At 42.0% G+C, this 17,108-nt stretch overlaps 1 protein-coding gene and 1 long non-coding RNA gene across 3 annotated transcripts in view; one reads left to right on the forward strand and one right to left on the reverse strand.

Annotated features, from left to right (window-relative positions):
* gmds (GDP-mannose 4,6-dehydratase) overlaps positions 1-17,108 on the forward strand; it is a 76,854-nt gene that overhangs the window by 19,487 nt on the left and 40,259 nt on the right. For both annotated transcript variants that reach the window (XR_002598700.2, XM_022242400.2), the window contains exons 2-4: positions 13,012-13,056; positions 13,525-13,612; positions 15,158-15,267. Coding sequence is in view for 1 of the 2 variants with exons in the window: in XM_022242400.2 (XP_022098092.2) it covers positions 13,012-13,056; positions 13,525-13,612; positions 15,158-15,267 (243 nt within the window). In the remaining variant the exon portion in view is untranslated. The remainder of the gene's footprint in view (positions 1-13,011; positions 13,057-13,524; positions 13,613-15,157; positions 15,268-17,108) is intronic.
* Positions 2,017-10,842, reverse strand: LOC147798912 (uncharacterized). The gene is made up of 3 exons (XR_015425749.1): positions 10,403-10,842; positions 4,625-4,775; positions 2,017-3,967 (listed from the first exon to the last, which is right to left on the reverse strand). It is a non-coding gene; the product is annotated as an uncharacterized LOC147798912 (long non-coding RNA).

Genomic DNA, 17,108 nt, shown 5'->3' on the forward strand with positions numbered 1-17,108 from the left:
GTGTCTACAGAAACAATTTTGCAAGATTTCAGAGATGAACAATACTTCTTGCCCTGTTGAAAATTTCTATTCTTTTTTAAATAGTTTAATGAGTAATTAAATTTTGAATTGTTGTTAGATTTGTGTCACTTTCCATTTGAATCTGCTTGAAACAAGCCCGCATAGTGCATTTTTTCTCATTTAAAACAAAAGAAAATGCTCCCTTCCTTTTCATGAATTTTGCATTTAAATATTCAAATTCGGAAAATAGTATTTGAATTTTCAATAATTGATCGAATGTTTGGATATTCGGCACAGCAGTGATTTTTGGACAACTTCTTACGAATGTTGTAATGGAGAAAAACAAGGATCCCCCCCCCAAAAAAAATTCCTGGTATTTTTTCCCCTCCAGATGGTAATTTGAAAGGAATTAATCACACTCTGTGTAGCTGGAAGGAAGTACTGACGTTATCAGTTTGTGGTTATGCAAATTGCCTATGATTCACCATTGGAATAAACAGCTCAAGCAATTTTGTGGTTTTTTCCTTTTTTTCACCCTTTCTTTTTCAACCTTTCTGGCATGCCTCAAGATGAACCCATCACTGTCCCTGCTTGCTCTCTCTCTTTTTTTTTCCAATGAAACAAAACCCCTGCCTTTAAAAAACAAAGAAGTCCATTGCAGCAACGCATTGCACAGATAGATCGGGCGGGTTCAATTAGAGTTCATCGTCCTTGTTTACTGCCTGGGTGTCCGCTCTGCTGTGCATGACGTCATTATTCGCTCATACGTCACGGCTGCAGCATGCAGACGCGATGCCCGATGCATACAGCACGAGATGCAGACACACACACATTTAGAGTACACGCACTGACTGCATGCGTGGTGCATGTCCATATACTCCATAGCACTGGCGATGCCTGCTCTCACAATGTGCGTGAGCGGGCAACATTATACTTTGGAAAGGCCACAGTCTAAAATATCCCTAGCCAGGTGCTCACACAAAGCATGTTTTCCCAGTTGAGGTCTTTATTTCAAGCTGCTGATGTTTTTTCTGTTCTTTTGGTGACAACATTCCACTCATAAATCATTTAAAAAAATATTAGCTTTTCATTTGATACCCTTGACAGCTTTACTGGTACCGTGCTTTAAAAAAAAAGAAGCTGAACATTCTGACACAAAATTCAGCGAAAGGGCGTAGTAAGTTTAAGCGGAATTGTATGAATCAGCTTGCCTGCTATGGGCACACAGGAACTCATTTTGTATTTAACATGTTTAGGCAGAAAATGATTTTCCATTTCTAGCCAAAAATAAATGGTGGTTTTTCTTAGAGCCATTTTCATTTTCAAACAGGAATGGCTATTGATCCAAAGCAACATCTGCCCTACGATCCTGTAGCAGTGAACGGCCTACATGCACCTCTACGGTACTCGAGATTCACCCACAAACTGCTGTTTACTGTGGTGACAAGGTCTTGGCAATTACATGTATCTGTTGGAAAAACACTGCTAATATTGTGCATGTTATATTTGAAATAAGCTACATGTAGGCCCGAACGGCTGTGATTATAGTAAGCAAGATAATTTTTGCTAACCACAACAGAAGATATTCTTTGCTATTAGGTATCAAATTTCATAGTCAAACAAGGAAATTTAAGTGAGAAGCATGCAGAAATCCGATGATAAAGGAGCCTTTCTTCGCATATATTGTTTGTAGTAGTACAAGCAAAACTTCTGCGCAAGCGCTGTAAGCATACATGTAGAATGTTATTCTTGAGCCCAAAATTCTGTGGTAGGCAGAGCATTAAAATGAAGCCCTGTGCCCACCTGCAGTTTGTTTTAATTTTAGGGGGTTGCCATACAAATATGTTCTTTAAATTTGGATGCTTTCGAAACTCGGATGCTTTTTAAAATCGGATGTTTTCGAAATTCAGATGCTTTCTGAATTTGGATGAAATGCGGGTGCGGAACTCAAAACCTTTGGTCTGTTTATTGTCGGGGGAAAATGCATTCGAATCTGGAAAACGTTACATCTGTCAAATTTCATTCGGATTTTGAAACCATGTTAGTTCTGAGAAATTTCATGCGAATCTTTAAAACATGTTAGGTCTGAAAAATTTACTTGAATCTTGAAAACAGACATGTATTAGGTCCCAAAAATTGTATTTGTATCTTCAAAACAGGTCTACAGGTCTACAAATTTTTATTCGAATCTTAAAACATGTTTGGTCAAAAAAATTTGATTCGAATCTTAAAAACATGTTAGGTCAGTAAAATTTCATCCAAAAAAGAATATATTAGGTACGAAAGATTTCATTCATTTTTGGAAAATGAATTCAAAAATTCAAAGTACAGTCTGTTTAAAAAAACATTACATTAAAAATATTTTGATTTTTTAAAAAGCATTACATTTCTCAGAAAAGATGTTCCAAACTTTTTGACTCCAATTCTGCTACGTACACGTACTGTAGTCCATATGTTTTGTTTACCTATGAACACGTACGTGACATGTCCAGCGGCCCCCCTCTTTATGCATGTGGGAATCACCGGATGACTGCACGGGTGTATTTGCAGTTCAACATTCGTACAGTCGCGTCGTAATTGGTGGCATTGACTACTGTCGGATCATATTCCAAATGCTACATCTGTCATCCACTCTGTAATACCAAGAACCGTGTACATGTATGCGTAGTCATACTCTATCAGGAAAAAAAAAATGATGGTGGGGTTGTCCCTGCAGTAATCGTGGTCTGGAATCGAGGTACGGTACATGTAGTGCGTCACGTGTGCCGTCAGTGGAAGAGTTTCTTGGAAATGGCAGAGCGAGTCGGCCTGAATGTCAGCATGACTCATGCTGCGGTCCGTTGTCCTGACGTGTGTGCTGTATTGAAAACCCCCTCCGCCCTGTGACTCGGACCGGTCATGTCACACGCAAGCTTGCATCCATTCCATCCTAACCATACGTGGCTTTTGTGGTCCACTAGATAAGTTTTGCAGTCATTTTTTTTGTTTCAGGATGATACAACATTTCTCACATCTTTATGCCTATTTGTTATACACGCATCTGGATCTCAAGGGGCCCCAAGGCTGGTTTGTTCCATCCATTAGGCTGGTTTCAGTGTCAGTGAACCAACGTCGGATCACTGATTGCGATCCGGCCTGGGTTTAGGGTTAAAAGAAACTCAGTGTAAAATTCACATAAAAGTAGCCATTAGGGAGAAACCTTATGCATGGTACACATTAAATACCTTCCAAAGTTAAGAGTGTTGAATTGTTGTCATAGTGACTACCGCTCTGCTTCGTGTGGACTTTCCTTTATCCTTTCATTTCATTCTTAGACCCTTGTCTTCCCACCCTAGCTTCCTGAATGCATTTTTTCTTTTTTGTCCTGCAATATTAGTGAATCTAGTTGTGAAACTATTGGGCCAGATACACTTTTGTCCATTTACATTCTTGTATACAGCACGCCCCTCCAAAACCCATGCATGCAAACTTTACATTAAAAATTGGTTGTCTGATGTTCAGTGGACTTGTTTTGTCGGATTTCTTTGTCTGCCTGCAATGATGTACACTCACACACACAAAATGATAAAGACTAATAGCCAAAATTACAGTTCATCAAAGGGTCAGGGTATGATTCCATCATCTCAAATGTCATTGAATCACGCAGATTAATGTGATTAAGCAAAATGTGTCTGAATCACAGCTGGAAGGGGTGGGGGAGGTGTTTTTAATGAGGAGCCAAAAGCCTCAGCCCTAGGGAGGGGAGGACAGAGAAACAGAAATCTCTGCTTCCATGTTGGCACCTGGGATGACATACCCCATTCAAGAATTCTGTGGTTGCTTCCAGTCTTTTACATGGGTGGGGTTTCGGTGGCATCTTGTGGTTTTTTTTTTTGTGATGATGATGAAGAAGATGATAGTGGCACTGATGACTGGTTGCTAGGTGGTGGTCAGGGAAGTGTGCTCAGACAGTGACGCTACAGGACTCCTAATAAGGGATTAGAGACAAATGCAATTATGAATGAGGGAGGCTTGCGGTTTAATGCCATACGTCGCAAATGCCTAACAGATGAAACAAGCCATTACTAATTCATCAGAAGAGAGTAATTTGGGGGCAGTTTTCCCACAGCCCTTAAAAAAAAAAAGTGGCGGGCACTGGAAGGTGACATCTGCATAAATTGCTTTTTACCCCCCAATTTTAAATCAGATGCAAATGGCATGCAGTGTAAGTTGAGCACATGTTCAGGTGCATGTTGCCACTTTGAGAATGTCAGATCTCTGAAGAAGCTGATCAAAAATGCCCGAATTGTTTTCCTCTTAGGTCTGAATCACTTTCAAGTACATTGTGTGTAAACATGTCTACTCAGTTTGGTTTAATAATCATCCGTATTTGAGTTAAATATCTTGTGCGTGGTGCCCTTGCGGGGGATCACAAGGATATGTTCATGATGTTTAGAATTTTGCATACACGTACAATAACATGTTGCCACATGATGTCGTTCTTGATGAGTGTGTCGTGAATCTTATTGCACGTGTGTACACACGTACACGTTAGCAGTTTCCATGTTCCAACGTTTTTTCTGCCTCGTGTGCTTTTGCCATCTGGCCGAGAGTAGCGGCAGAGCCAGACGGAGACGCATATCACCTTGACATTTCCATTCGCTGCCCCGTCCTTGGCACTGTCTGTGGCCTTCCTCGCACCCTTAATCAAGACGAGTGATGTGCTCGCTGATTGCAGAAGCAAGACTGCATCCCGCACGCCTACGTAAACTATTGTTGGATCGTTCTTGCCTTCACTAAAAGGAAAGAGATGTTGAAAGTGGGAATTCAGCAGGAATCAGGAAATTTTCTTTAAGATTTCAATCTTGATTGAATGGACAATGTACGTGTACATGTACATTAGAGGCAGGTGTTTTTCGTGAAGCTATTTTACATAAATCTGCATAAATTGGCTTTCTGCCTTGAATGGATGCACTGGTAATGGAAAAATTACATAGACTGGTTATCAGTTAACCAAATGAGAGGAAGGACTCTGGTATATGTACTGTACATGTACATGTTTGTATGTACATGTATTCTGTATGTACACAATGTGCTCACATACATATAGGGTCTACAACAGGCTATGCAATTGTACTGTACTCTATTCACTCTGCAAGCACAGTTTATGTCTTAGTGGTCTTTTGTGGTTGAGGGGAATAGTTTTCATGATCTGTAGCTAGTTTCGATGCATAGTTTCAGTATGCCGTCATGAAGATGACGTTGCAAATCTAAGTACCTCTATAGACAGGCACATGTGCAAATGTATATTGTGCACGTGACTCTGTATTTGAAGCAGGAAATGTAGATTCACCTCTGGCCAGAGTACATTTTCAAGTTATTTAATCCATACTTGCATTCCCCAAGTGTTTGTTTTTTGTTTGGTTTTTATTCTAATCTTTTGTAGCCTCGAGCATTTAGCAAAATAAATTTCTGACCTCTCCAACAGTTTTCTTTCCAAGCGTGTTCGCTTTTTTTTTACAGTTACTTTCAGTTGTCCAATAAGTGGCAGCCTTTTTCATTTATTCGCCATCAGATCCAATGATTTTTGACTGTAGAAAGGGCATTTTTCCTAGCCTGGCTTCTCAGAAATTGCAAATTGGAAATTTTTGTAGCGCCGTTGATGGGTATTGTGCGTACCGGTACATGTGTTTTCCTTGTTTCTGTCCATCTGGTTCTGTCTGGCTGCTTCAGTTCGTTTCAAGAGGGACGACGGATACATGTACATGCATTAATTTCTTTGGGGAAAAAAATGTCACTGGTTTTTCCCTTCATCTTTTGGCATCCCAAAAGACCGTCGGGAAGCTGTGCCTGTTTCTAAGGCAACCTGACAACACAGAGTACATGTACCAACGCCTGTCTGGAACGTGCATTTATTGTTCTTTTTTCTTTTCTTTTTGAGACGTGTGCTCGCAAGAGGTCACATGACGGAGGGCTTGGATGGGACACCAGACAGACAGACAGACACTGAGTGACATCAGGACAGTAGTTTAAAGAGATCCTGTCAATTAGGAGGATTTGTGCTTCCTACATCAGTGCAAGAATGAATGGAATCGATTGTACTTCTGTAACTGAAGCATTGTACATGCAGACGACTTACATACATGTACATACAGTGGACATGGACATGAACATTCACAATTGTTCTGTTGATTTGCCGGAAATGACAAGAACAGATTTGTGCAGTCTTGTCAATAGTGCCATTTGTTGGGGGGGTTGTCATTCTGTATGTCTTTCATTCACTGGCCAACCCACTCCTTTTCATCGTAATGTGTCTTGTGGTTGCTGGGGTGGAAAGAATGTTTTGCATGCATGGTGCAGAAATTTCTTTGATCCCGCTACATACAGATGTACACAACATACATTCCTTTCCACATTTGTGTTCCCTTGCTGAGTTTGTGCCTTCGTTTCAAACTGTCGTGATTTCCGTTTTGGGAGGCAATTTTCGCAGTGACTTTCGTAGGGGTGTTGGCATGTACATACATGTCCATATATGCATGTACCAGTAATAATTCTTGATGTACTTTCGGACTCAGATTTCAACACTCTCTAATCCTAACCCTCAATTGGACTATGTCTGGGGACATTGCATATTTCATGATGAACTCTACAGGTTCTCCCACCAGTCCTCTGGTATTACAACATGATACCTCACAGGTCATGTGGCACATATATCCTACGTTTCCATCTGAAAACTGCTGCTCAATCACTCTCTGTTCGGCTGTACCATTCAGATCACACTAGCAGGGACACTGATTACAAACGATTTTGCAAAATATGGTCCATACGTACAGATATACCAGGTGGCAAGCTTAGCATGCCAGTTGATACCCAGAGTGTCTACATGCAGTTGCGACTCGAAAGCAGTTCGATGGTGAGCATGTCAGATATAGTCAAGACAAATTTTACACACTTCATCATTTACAGGACACGTCCTTGACCTACATTGTACATGTACACATTCATGTAAAAGACGCATGTTTCTTGGTCATTAAATTCAAATAGTAGTGAGTTTTGTACTGGTAGTTGAGCTTGCTTGCAGAGTTGATCACGATGATTAGAGTACAGTCTAGTGATTTTTCCATCTCGATGATTCGTGATATTCTAGTCCAGACTTTCGTAAAGTCCATCTCTGGTTTCATCGTGTTATTTAAAATGGCTAGATTTGTAGAAATCAAGCCGGCAGGGAGGCACCAGTGCATGCACATTGTGTTTTACATGTCAAGTGAAATAGCTGTGTAGCCCACACTGTTACCACGTGCACCGTGCACATGTATGCAGTTAGTACATGTACATACATGTACGTGTACACTACGCTCATTTTCATATAACAGGAAACACATATGTCGGAACGGTTCACATGGGCCCACGCCCCGTTGGATCCTGCAGCTCACTGTGGGGGTGGGGGGGGAGAAAAGAGAATGAAGATGCATCAGGAGATGTTTTGTCTGATAAAGTAGTGGCTGTCGGGTTGTGATGTCACAGGTCACATCGAGCCAAGTCATACATGTATGTGGCATGTGTGCAGTGAGCATGACTGCAGCATCTCCCACTGTGTTGTACGGTTGGTTGGCATCTTTTGACAATCCTCCAACAATTAACCACCTTCTTATCAAAACTTGACCTTGATAAAATCTTTTTTGGGGGGATGTCTAGGTTGTGTTCACTTTTTCATAAAGGAAAGCACTAGAAGTACCTTTAGATGCATTACGAGAACAAGAAAAAAAATTACTAAAAAGTTTGTAATCACATATACACATGTACGTGTATAGGTGTTGGTTTAAATTACTTTGAAAGCGAGGAAAGTACCACTGTCCATCTAATTCATCCAAACCGTTCACCATTACCAATTGTTGGCGATACAATAAACAAATGTCTCTACAATGTGCAGGTAGACGGAGAGCAAGTGAAGGTTGTATGGACAGGTGCTTTATCCCTAGTCTTGAAAAGTTGTTTTAAAAATCCACTGCTGCCAAAAAAAAATCAAAATTCAAATGCATGTGTTCATTGAGCTGTATCGTAACTGCTTTGTCACTCGTAGTTACAAGTTAGGAGTCAAGAGATTTGAGAATTGTTCCTGGTAGGCTGGTCTTCAAGCTATATTGGACATCTATCTGATCAAGCATTTGAAATATTGCCTACAAATGTTCCATTGATAATGGGACAGGCATGCTTGTACACGTGCTTACATCACTCCCGGTTACCAGCCCTCGAGATATGTACAGTTCCCGCGTGTAAGATGTAGACTGGCACTTTCCTGTGGAGTTAGCACGTTCCACCGAGTTGACAGTTTGATGCGTCCTGTGGGAGTCCATGTCCGCATTGTCGGAATGACCCGTTGTGTCAATATTAGGTCACTGGGGACTGTGAACCGAGAGACCGAGAGCTTTGTGCTGGAGCTGGCCTGGTCTTTGCTTCTCAGTTGGAAGTGTGGGCCTGGTGCTAGAGTCGAAAGGCATGTGTGTTTGTGATTTGGAGGTTGTTACAGCCGTCGATCAATTTTTTTTTTTCTTGCTTTTTTTTGGGAGACCAGTACATGTAGCTGTTGTCATTTATTACCCCGAGATTCTTTTATGACAAACGATGATACATGAGGCGAGTCATGTTGCTTGACGGTGCTCATTTGTATGAATTAAAGCTGTCTGAGTTAGAAGAGCGTGAGAAGGGAGACGGGTGCTTATTTTCTTGAGGGTCTGTTGAAGTAAAGCTCACATCATCCCCAAATAGACACTACACTGTACATGAACCCTTAGGCATACTTTACATATGTGTACTTTACGTCACCTCTCTTGAGGCCATCCTATGCCGAGATTCGACTAGTACAAAAACACTTGCACTTGTACTTCCAGCAGGAAAGGTCATTCAACAGGAAGTGCTGTGGAATGCCTTTGCATTTATATGTACATGTACGTGTACTTGTGCTAGCCTGCGGATTTCACCAGAAAATCGGACTTTGCTCATTGGCACATGTCTGAAGTAGTGCTGGTGCGATTGAGGTCATCCACAAGAGTCAAGTTGGCTCCCTCCCCCCCGATCCCAACAGGCCTTTCTCTCCCTACGTCCCAGTTGCATTTTTTGCCCATCTTTGGCCGGTAATTGACCGTCAGTACAAAAGCAGAAGAATCATGTACAAAATGAAATATCTCCTTCTGTAACATCCGCAGGGCAATGTGCCTTCCGGGGCAAACCCTGTCACCAACCAAGGGTGAACTTTCTGCGTACTTCAGCTACCTGTACAAGTTCTCGGCAATAACAGAAAGTTCTTCTAGAGCTGACCGAGTTCCTGAGTTTTGGTTGCTGCTAACCAGCGTTATAGAAAACTGGTTTTAAAGGCTCACGTCCGCAAGGTTTATTCAGTTTTGTTTTCCAGTTTGTTTTCCGGGGACCTGATCGATTCCCCTATATTTTTTTTTTTTTTCTGTGCTGTGCTTGAAAGTGCCAGGTTTGCTGTCCAGCGGATGCTTGGCCATAAACACGGATTGAGGTGGATGCATGGAAAGTGAAACAGAAGTTGGTATCGCGTAAACAAACACACTGTACATGGAGAAACGGTTGATTGATTCTGTCATATTTTAAATTTCAGATTCATGTGTCATCCAGCTAGCCATTGGCAATGGCTCTCTTTGCATTTACTGAGCGTTGTTTTCAAACATGTACCCGATGGATGCTTGATAAAAATTTCGTCAGAATTTAATGAGCAGGATCCTTTCTCTGTTGACATGAAATCCCTGGGTTTTCTTGAAATGAATGCCGCACATACCAACTAAACTAACATCCCAAAATTGGACAATGCAGTGTCATCCAATCTCTCTGATTCAAGGAAATGTATTCTGTGTTTTCCAATTCCGCACATAAATTGAGAGTTTTCTGGAAATTAAATTGGATTGGAAAAAAACCAGATGCCAGGACAGCTTGTTATCAAATCTTTTAGAGTTAAAGAACTGGAATTACTGGTTTTTCTGAGTCACATGATACAAATGTACGTGTTGCCTTTAAATTTTGGTTTTCTTTGAATTCCACATGGGATAGAGAATAAACAACTGTGAACTAGAGTGCTTGACACTTTTTTGTCAACTGATTTCACACTTTTTTGGAACAAAATGTTGATTCTTTTTTTCGAATGTGGATGTTTCCACAGGATGGGTGTCATCACAATGCACTGGGTTCTGGTGCATGGGGAAGGAAGTGCCTTTCTTTGAAAAAAATTGAAAAGTTGACAAAGAGGCAAAACAGAGAGAGGGGATGAAACTAACCAATTGCTGGACAGTATCCGGGAGTTGATCCCTTCCCGCTGTGAAAAGTTTGTCAACCGTGGCTATTGCGGAGTGCTTCCCCCCTTCCCTGTCCTGAAAAAAATCCGGGCTATACTTGCTTTTATGATTACCTATCTTGTTTGCTGGATGGAACTTGTTCAAATCATCCAAAATGGTAACCGGTCCATCTGTCCATCACCTCCTCTCTCTAAAGTCCTCTGAAGGTTTGCATTGTGGCTTGCCAAAGGATGCCCCACTTGTCCTCTACCCCTTGCTAGTCGCGGCCGACCAGATCTAACCTCGATTCGCACCAGCGAGCCGAAAAGTGCAAACTGACAGCACACTGGGACAGGAGATGCTCTCCTTTCCTCCCTCCCTCCCCCCCCAAAATGCCCTCCTCTCTCTCACCCTCCACATGTCAGCTAATCGATGGGTGTTGAGTGAGCCTCCAGTCGAGATAAGGCTGAGGGACTTTGCACGAAGATAAGCTGAGGACCTCAGATACCGCTGGTTCATTGCCTGGTGCATGGGATACTGGCAGCTTCGCTTGTTGTACATGTACATTGATAGGCGTGTGTAGTGTCCAGAGGTCCTTATGCCTTGATAAGGGTAGAGTCTTTACTGCCTGAATGTATATATAAAGATCGGGATATCAGGATGGTGGTAAAGTTGATGGCAGGCAAATTCATTGGACTTGGACGTACATGTAAGGCTCGGTTGCACAGCTGTTGTGAATTGATTTGTTTGAGTTGACTTTACTGAAACAGGGGTGGTGTAATATTGGTGTCTGACTTCATGAGGTACATGTACGTGTACATGTAATCCTTTGAGCTAGGGAACCCAAGAGAAAAATGGAACATTCAGCATATCACCTATATTGTATCTTGGCCGATATCGATATATCAGTGTTTTTATATCGATATGATCGATATATCAATATTTATTCATTTTAATTTTCATCTTAATTGACAGTTCTCATGCCATCTACTGACAAGCGTGAGAGTGGTTTTGGACTCAGTGTCCTACAGTACACCTTTCTAGTCACAGCTACAAAAAGTGAACTTCACTTTTTTGCACCAAAATGTTCCAGATAGTGCAGAACAGATAACATCTGTTGCACTATCCTTTTTAAATTTTGTACATATAAAATCTGAAATGTCCAATCAATCATTGTTGTTTTAGATACTATCAACGAATTATGTTTCTTTAGAGTGGCAATGCATATTTATGATTATGCAAATAAGGGCGGAGTTTGCAGACCGATGTCAATAGAGAATACTAACTGCAACTTGGCTTTGAATTAGAAAAAATATTCTGCATGTACCACGAGTGCATGCAATTGAAAAAGTTTACGTACACTTCCGGAAAGTTACATGCACCATTAGCTTATGTAAGAAAAAAAGCAGAGAAAGAGTAGAACATAGTATGTTACCCTGTAGGTTTACCTCATTGCAAGCTAGAGGTACCTGACTAGCTATCAAAAACTCAACCATGTAAACACACGATACAGTAAACATACATGCAGAGTGTACGTACTGTACATGTACATTTGACGACGCAATGGAATCATACAACACACACGCACATGCGCTCTATAGGGGTTGGTGTCAATGCATCAATTGCTGTAACCCCTATGCTGCCGGTAGTCTTTCCTCAAGAGGTAAAGTTGACTACATACAAGTTAGCTGCATGTACCGTGCACTGTGCCCAGTAAATGCCAACATTCTGTGTGGTTGTATTTAGGCTAAGTCCATGGTGACACTAAAGAGTACTGAAATGAATATGTCACATGCACAGTTATGTGTGTAAAAGGTTAACAACATTAGTATGAGAACCAATGTAAGAGTGGCTTATCAAAAATTTAAATTACGGTAATGTGACATTGCACTTTCGTACTTTTAATAAAATTTGTTCCTGAGCAGTTATATTTTCCGTATATTTTTCAATAACCATGTTTTCAAAGTTTCGATATTTTCGATATTTCTCGAAAATCCGATATTTTCGATATATCGATATTACCAAAAAACTAACATCGGCAATATCGATATCAAACCCGTATCGAAAATATCGATATATCGACGGTGCTTGGTCTCACTGTGCCACAAAGCTGCTGGCACTTGTTCTTGACAATGTGAAAATATTAATCCAACCAAATAAATGCAAGTGTACCCATTTCAATTGGAAATCACATGAAAATCACTTGGACATAATTTCCCAACTGCCAAACAGTAAAATGTTTCAGTTGAAAGACACTGAGGTCCAACACTGGGAATGAAGCCTGGAAATAAGATGGTATAGGCTGAATTTTTTTATGTATAGGCTTTTGATCTTGGCTTTGAATGTTTGTATCTAGTCAAAATGGTCCGCTTAAGACGCTGCCCAAGCATTGGCAGGAGGACTTGTCTTGCCGAGCAGATACGTGTACATAATTTGAACAATATACTTCATTGAGCTGCTCGTCTTTTCACATTACTCATTCATTGTGGTAAGTAGACAGAGGCCAACCGAGTCTTGGTCCAGTTTCTACCATTCCACTCCATACTCGGGTTTACATGTAATCCCAGACTTTGACAGTGAACCAACTACAGCTTTGTCGCACTTGGCCTGATCCAGCCACACACTGACAAGGTTCTACAAATCGTTTGACTCTGAGTCAGCTTCTCATAGTATTGTAAACTGTCAGTTTTTTGTTTTTGAGAAATTGATTTAAAGGTTTTAATTTGTTTTCTTGTTCACTTAGGATGGCTCCTACCTTGCAGAGCTGCTTTTATCCAAAGGATACAAGGTGAACATTTTAAAAGGGCAGATTGAGCCGAAGATGATGGGGGATGGAGTTTGTATTCATCTTTAGCCTCAGGCTTTAGTTTGAACCCCTAATTTATACACGGACCCTGTACTTAGTGCACGAACATCAGATGGGATTTTACATGAAGCCAACTTTGGGAGTGTTTTCATTTGACCTTGTTTACAGTGAGGGTTTGAATTGAATCCAGGCCCTTTGACTTGTTTTGACCCTGTGCCTGAAGGCGCTTGGGGTGTACATGCCACTATTGCCCCTTCACGCAGGGGTCAAAATGGTGAAGTTTGGCTCAGATTCTGTGGTATTTACTGAATTGGAAATGCAGGCACCATTGCCAGCTGTAAATCAAATTGTTTTGTTGTTGGGTGAGTTCTTTCAAATAAGGGGCGTTGTAGAGATCACGGCGAACTACAAGTGCTCATTCAGATTTATGTTTTTTTCTTCTTTCACAAGGTGCACGGCATCTTACGCAGGTCAAGTTCCTTCAACACAGGCCGCATTGCCCACCTGTACGCTGACACCAGGACACATGAGATGAGAGGTAATGCTTGGCTGAGATACCCAGGAGGTTTGCTGCCTGAAACGACAGCCCTGGTTTCAGTGGTTGTCAGGTTGGCTGTGGTGGGAGTCTAATCATTTGTCAGGGCGATATTCATACCAAGGAGAAGTCCTTAGTCCTAGGCGTGCTGTACGTACATGTACACATAGGTGGCAAGGGCTGATGGGTGGGACTCGAACCCACATCATCGTCCTCCACCTCCATCCACGTCCTCCGAACTGAATCTGCTTGCCCTGAAGAAGGTACTCAGTTACCGAAAGCTCGGCAATCACGTATTCCAGAGAACTGATTTTTTTATTATATTCTTGTCAGTATCCTCCTCCATGATGGACTCCTTGTGCAAACTTCAGAGACAGATTGTTACCAAGCAACAGTCTCTGTTCGGATGATGCACTCTCTGGTTTGTGACCATCCATCAGACACGGAGCAGGCCTTGGCAGGAGTGATTTCATTAACCTATAGCTGTAGACGCCAGGTGCCAGTGGTGTTTTTAATTAGGGTCCATTAGAAATGGTGCAGATACGGGATACATACACGGCTCAGAAAAATTGGGCGGTTGTATCACTGATTTGTGCAGTTATTTCAGAAACTTCATGTGTACAATGTATAATGCAAACAAATTAATGTGAAATGGATGTTGCCGGATAAGAATTACAGGAAGCTGTGATTTAAGCTCGCAGTTTTTCCAAGCCACATACCTATACCTATCTATTTTTGATGGTCCGTATTGTCATCCTGACCAATGAGGGAGTATTTGTGTTTATTGGGTATGTGCCTGGGGGAAGTCCGCAGTCATGAGTCCATGAGTAGTGGGTAGGACTGGAACTCACAACCTCCCGTTTATTAGCATGGAAGTCCTACTCATCACTCAGTGACCGTACTCAGGCTGGCTAGTTCATATCCACTGTGTTCACAGTGGGTGTCGAGGGCTAGAGCTTTGTCATCAGCATGCGACCGTGTATTTGCTATAGGAGAAAAACACAGACCTAGCTATAGACACGAGTGGACGTGAACATAATTTAGATCGAATCCAATTACACAGTACAGTACGCCGCCAAGAGGTGCCAAGAGAAAATGGTTGACATGGCTACACGAGGGTTTGGTGCATGTCACCTCTTTTTTGGATGCGCCGGACGTCAGTGGGAAGTTTCTCTCGTGAAAAAGTCATTTGAAGGGCTTGGAAATGAATTTGCATTGGTGTGTTACCACTTTCACAGTGAAGGACTGATGACTTCAATGCAGGATCATACATACGCATGAGACCTGTACTCTTTTTTTTTTCGGGTGACAGGAGTTGAAAGTGCTAAACACATTTTTTTGCCTGAGGAATTCTTAGTCTTTACAAAATTAAAAATGAAAAGAAAAGTAACCGACGATCTGCTGATTTGTAAGATTGGTTATGCTACGGTATTTTCTGCACAATGCACCGCTTCGTGGTGCAATCAATCAAATTGAGTTGTTCATCTCTAGTATTACTTCCCAGCCATTGTGATTATTTCTTGGCCTGTTCCTCATTTGTATCTGCAGACATGGTACTACACTACGGCGACCTCACAGACAGTACTTGCCTGGTCAAGATCATAAGCCAGGTGCGACCGACTGAGATCTACAACCTGGGTGCCCAGAGCCACGTTAAGGTGAGAGAGAGTGTCCAGCAGGGTTTTCCATTTGGACTCGGAGCCGAAGTAGGCCATGTTTGAAAAAGTCATGGCCATGGCTCAGGCTAGCAGGAACACAGGTGTCTATGGGAGTCACTGTCTAGTGGCCGTGCCACTTCTCATAGACCACTGTAATATTCCTAGCCATAGTCAGTTGATTCAGACACTGCCACATGTTGCATTTCGGGTGGTAAAAAGGCCAGTTATGAAATGACACTTAAGGGCCATTCCCATCATGCACCTGAAGGTTGGGTAGCTACCGGGCAAAGATGTTGATGGTTGTGTTAAATCTGCATTGTTTGCCTGTTTATTATTATTACCATTATATTTCTGGTGATGACACCAACGATTCCTCAAAAGTGCCCGAGGCACTGTAGCTCACAAGCCTGAAGAAACCTGTAGAGAGGAGACATTGAGAAGCAGTTACAGTTTTAGAGGTGGGAGGAAAACCCCAAAGGAATATTTTGGGTAAAACCCACGGAATCAGGCAGGGACTGAAAACCCAATCCACATGTGGACTGGGCCGGGATTCGAACCCGGGATTGTAGAGGTGGAAGGCGAGGAATTATAGAGCAAATGCAGTACAGACTAATCCATCCGTCAGCCGCTATTGCTTCACTAGAACCACACTAGCATGCATACAAGACTAACACGGGCGCGTAATGCCTCTGCGACCGACCATTAGCACGTTTATGGCTACCTTAAAAAAGCTGAAATGCTCAGTGTTCCAAATTTGAGGACGTGTAGCATACAAGGGTGGTACCACCACACTTGCTAGGTACATGTAGTGTCTCCTCAGATAGGTTTGTCTGCATGTCCTTCACTGTTTCAGCTAGGATTTGAAAAGTGGGAGTGCAAAATGAAAAACAGGGAGTGCAATCTTGTTAGAGTCCAAAATTTGTGTGCAAAGCACGTAACACGAGGCCGCAGTGTGAAGTCCAGTACGGCCGGAATCCAGGGCCTGCTTAAGGGCCCTGGAAGCTCCGGCTATTCTAAATGCTCTCTGGTGGCATCTGATAAATTTCTGACATTTTTCACGAGATCTTTGCCAAAAAAAAACAGCTTTTAGAAAAAAAGTAAGTTTATGAAACTGTCTGCAATTGTTTTACGTGGTGTGATTAAACAGCCCTGCAACCAAGAAGCGAATAATGACAAACACCTTTGAACAGATTTCTCATGACCACTTCATTTTGTTTTCAAAGAAAAGAAACTACAGCAGTTAAATATGTTTCAAATTTGTATTAACCACTTCATGCCGGGGCATTTTTTAATGTTGATGGTGCTGGGCCGGCATGACTATCATTTTTTCTGTTTTCAAAATCCTTCAAAAATTCATCATTTCATTTAACGGTCGTTTATAGCCGCATGAAGTAATCTTTAGGCACTACTCTAAGTTGACAGGTGACCTTCATTGATGCCCGAGTATTTCAGCCAGGCCTGTAGCCTTGTAAACAGATCCCAGATTGTGCAGTGTTATATAACTTTCTTTTGTTCTCAAACCTGGCTCAGTGCACTGCTGACCTCTTTTCAATAGGGGCCAGGTTAGCGTGCAGCGGTGCTGTGTGGCTCATGGCTGTGGTGGTGGAGCGCTTTTGTCCGCGGTGGTAATCCGCTCGCTCTCAATGCCCCAAACCCTGGTATACCATTTCAAAACAAGGCTGGATTATCACCACTTTTGAGAGTGAAAATGTTGATAATGCCCTGCAGCCTGGTCTTTTGTTCGGAGTACGGTCTTTTGTTACAGGGCCCTGTTTCCTTTGTCTGAGTTCGGAGACCCCGGCCACGCATATAAACCATACGTCTCCAATTCCGGAGTCCCC

The sequence above is a fragment of the Acanthaster planci genome, linkage group LG06 (genome assembly GCF_054643075.1).
Source record: "Acanthaster planci isolate LZ-2023a linkage group LG06, COTS_SCS, whole genome shotgun sequence".
Taxonomy (NCBI): Eukaryota; Metazoa; Echinodermata; class Asteroidea; order Valvatida; family Acanthasteridae; genus Acanthaster; species Acanthaster planci.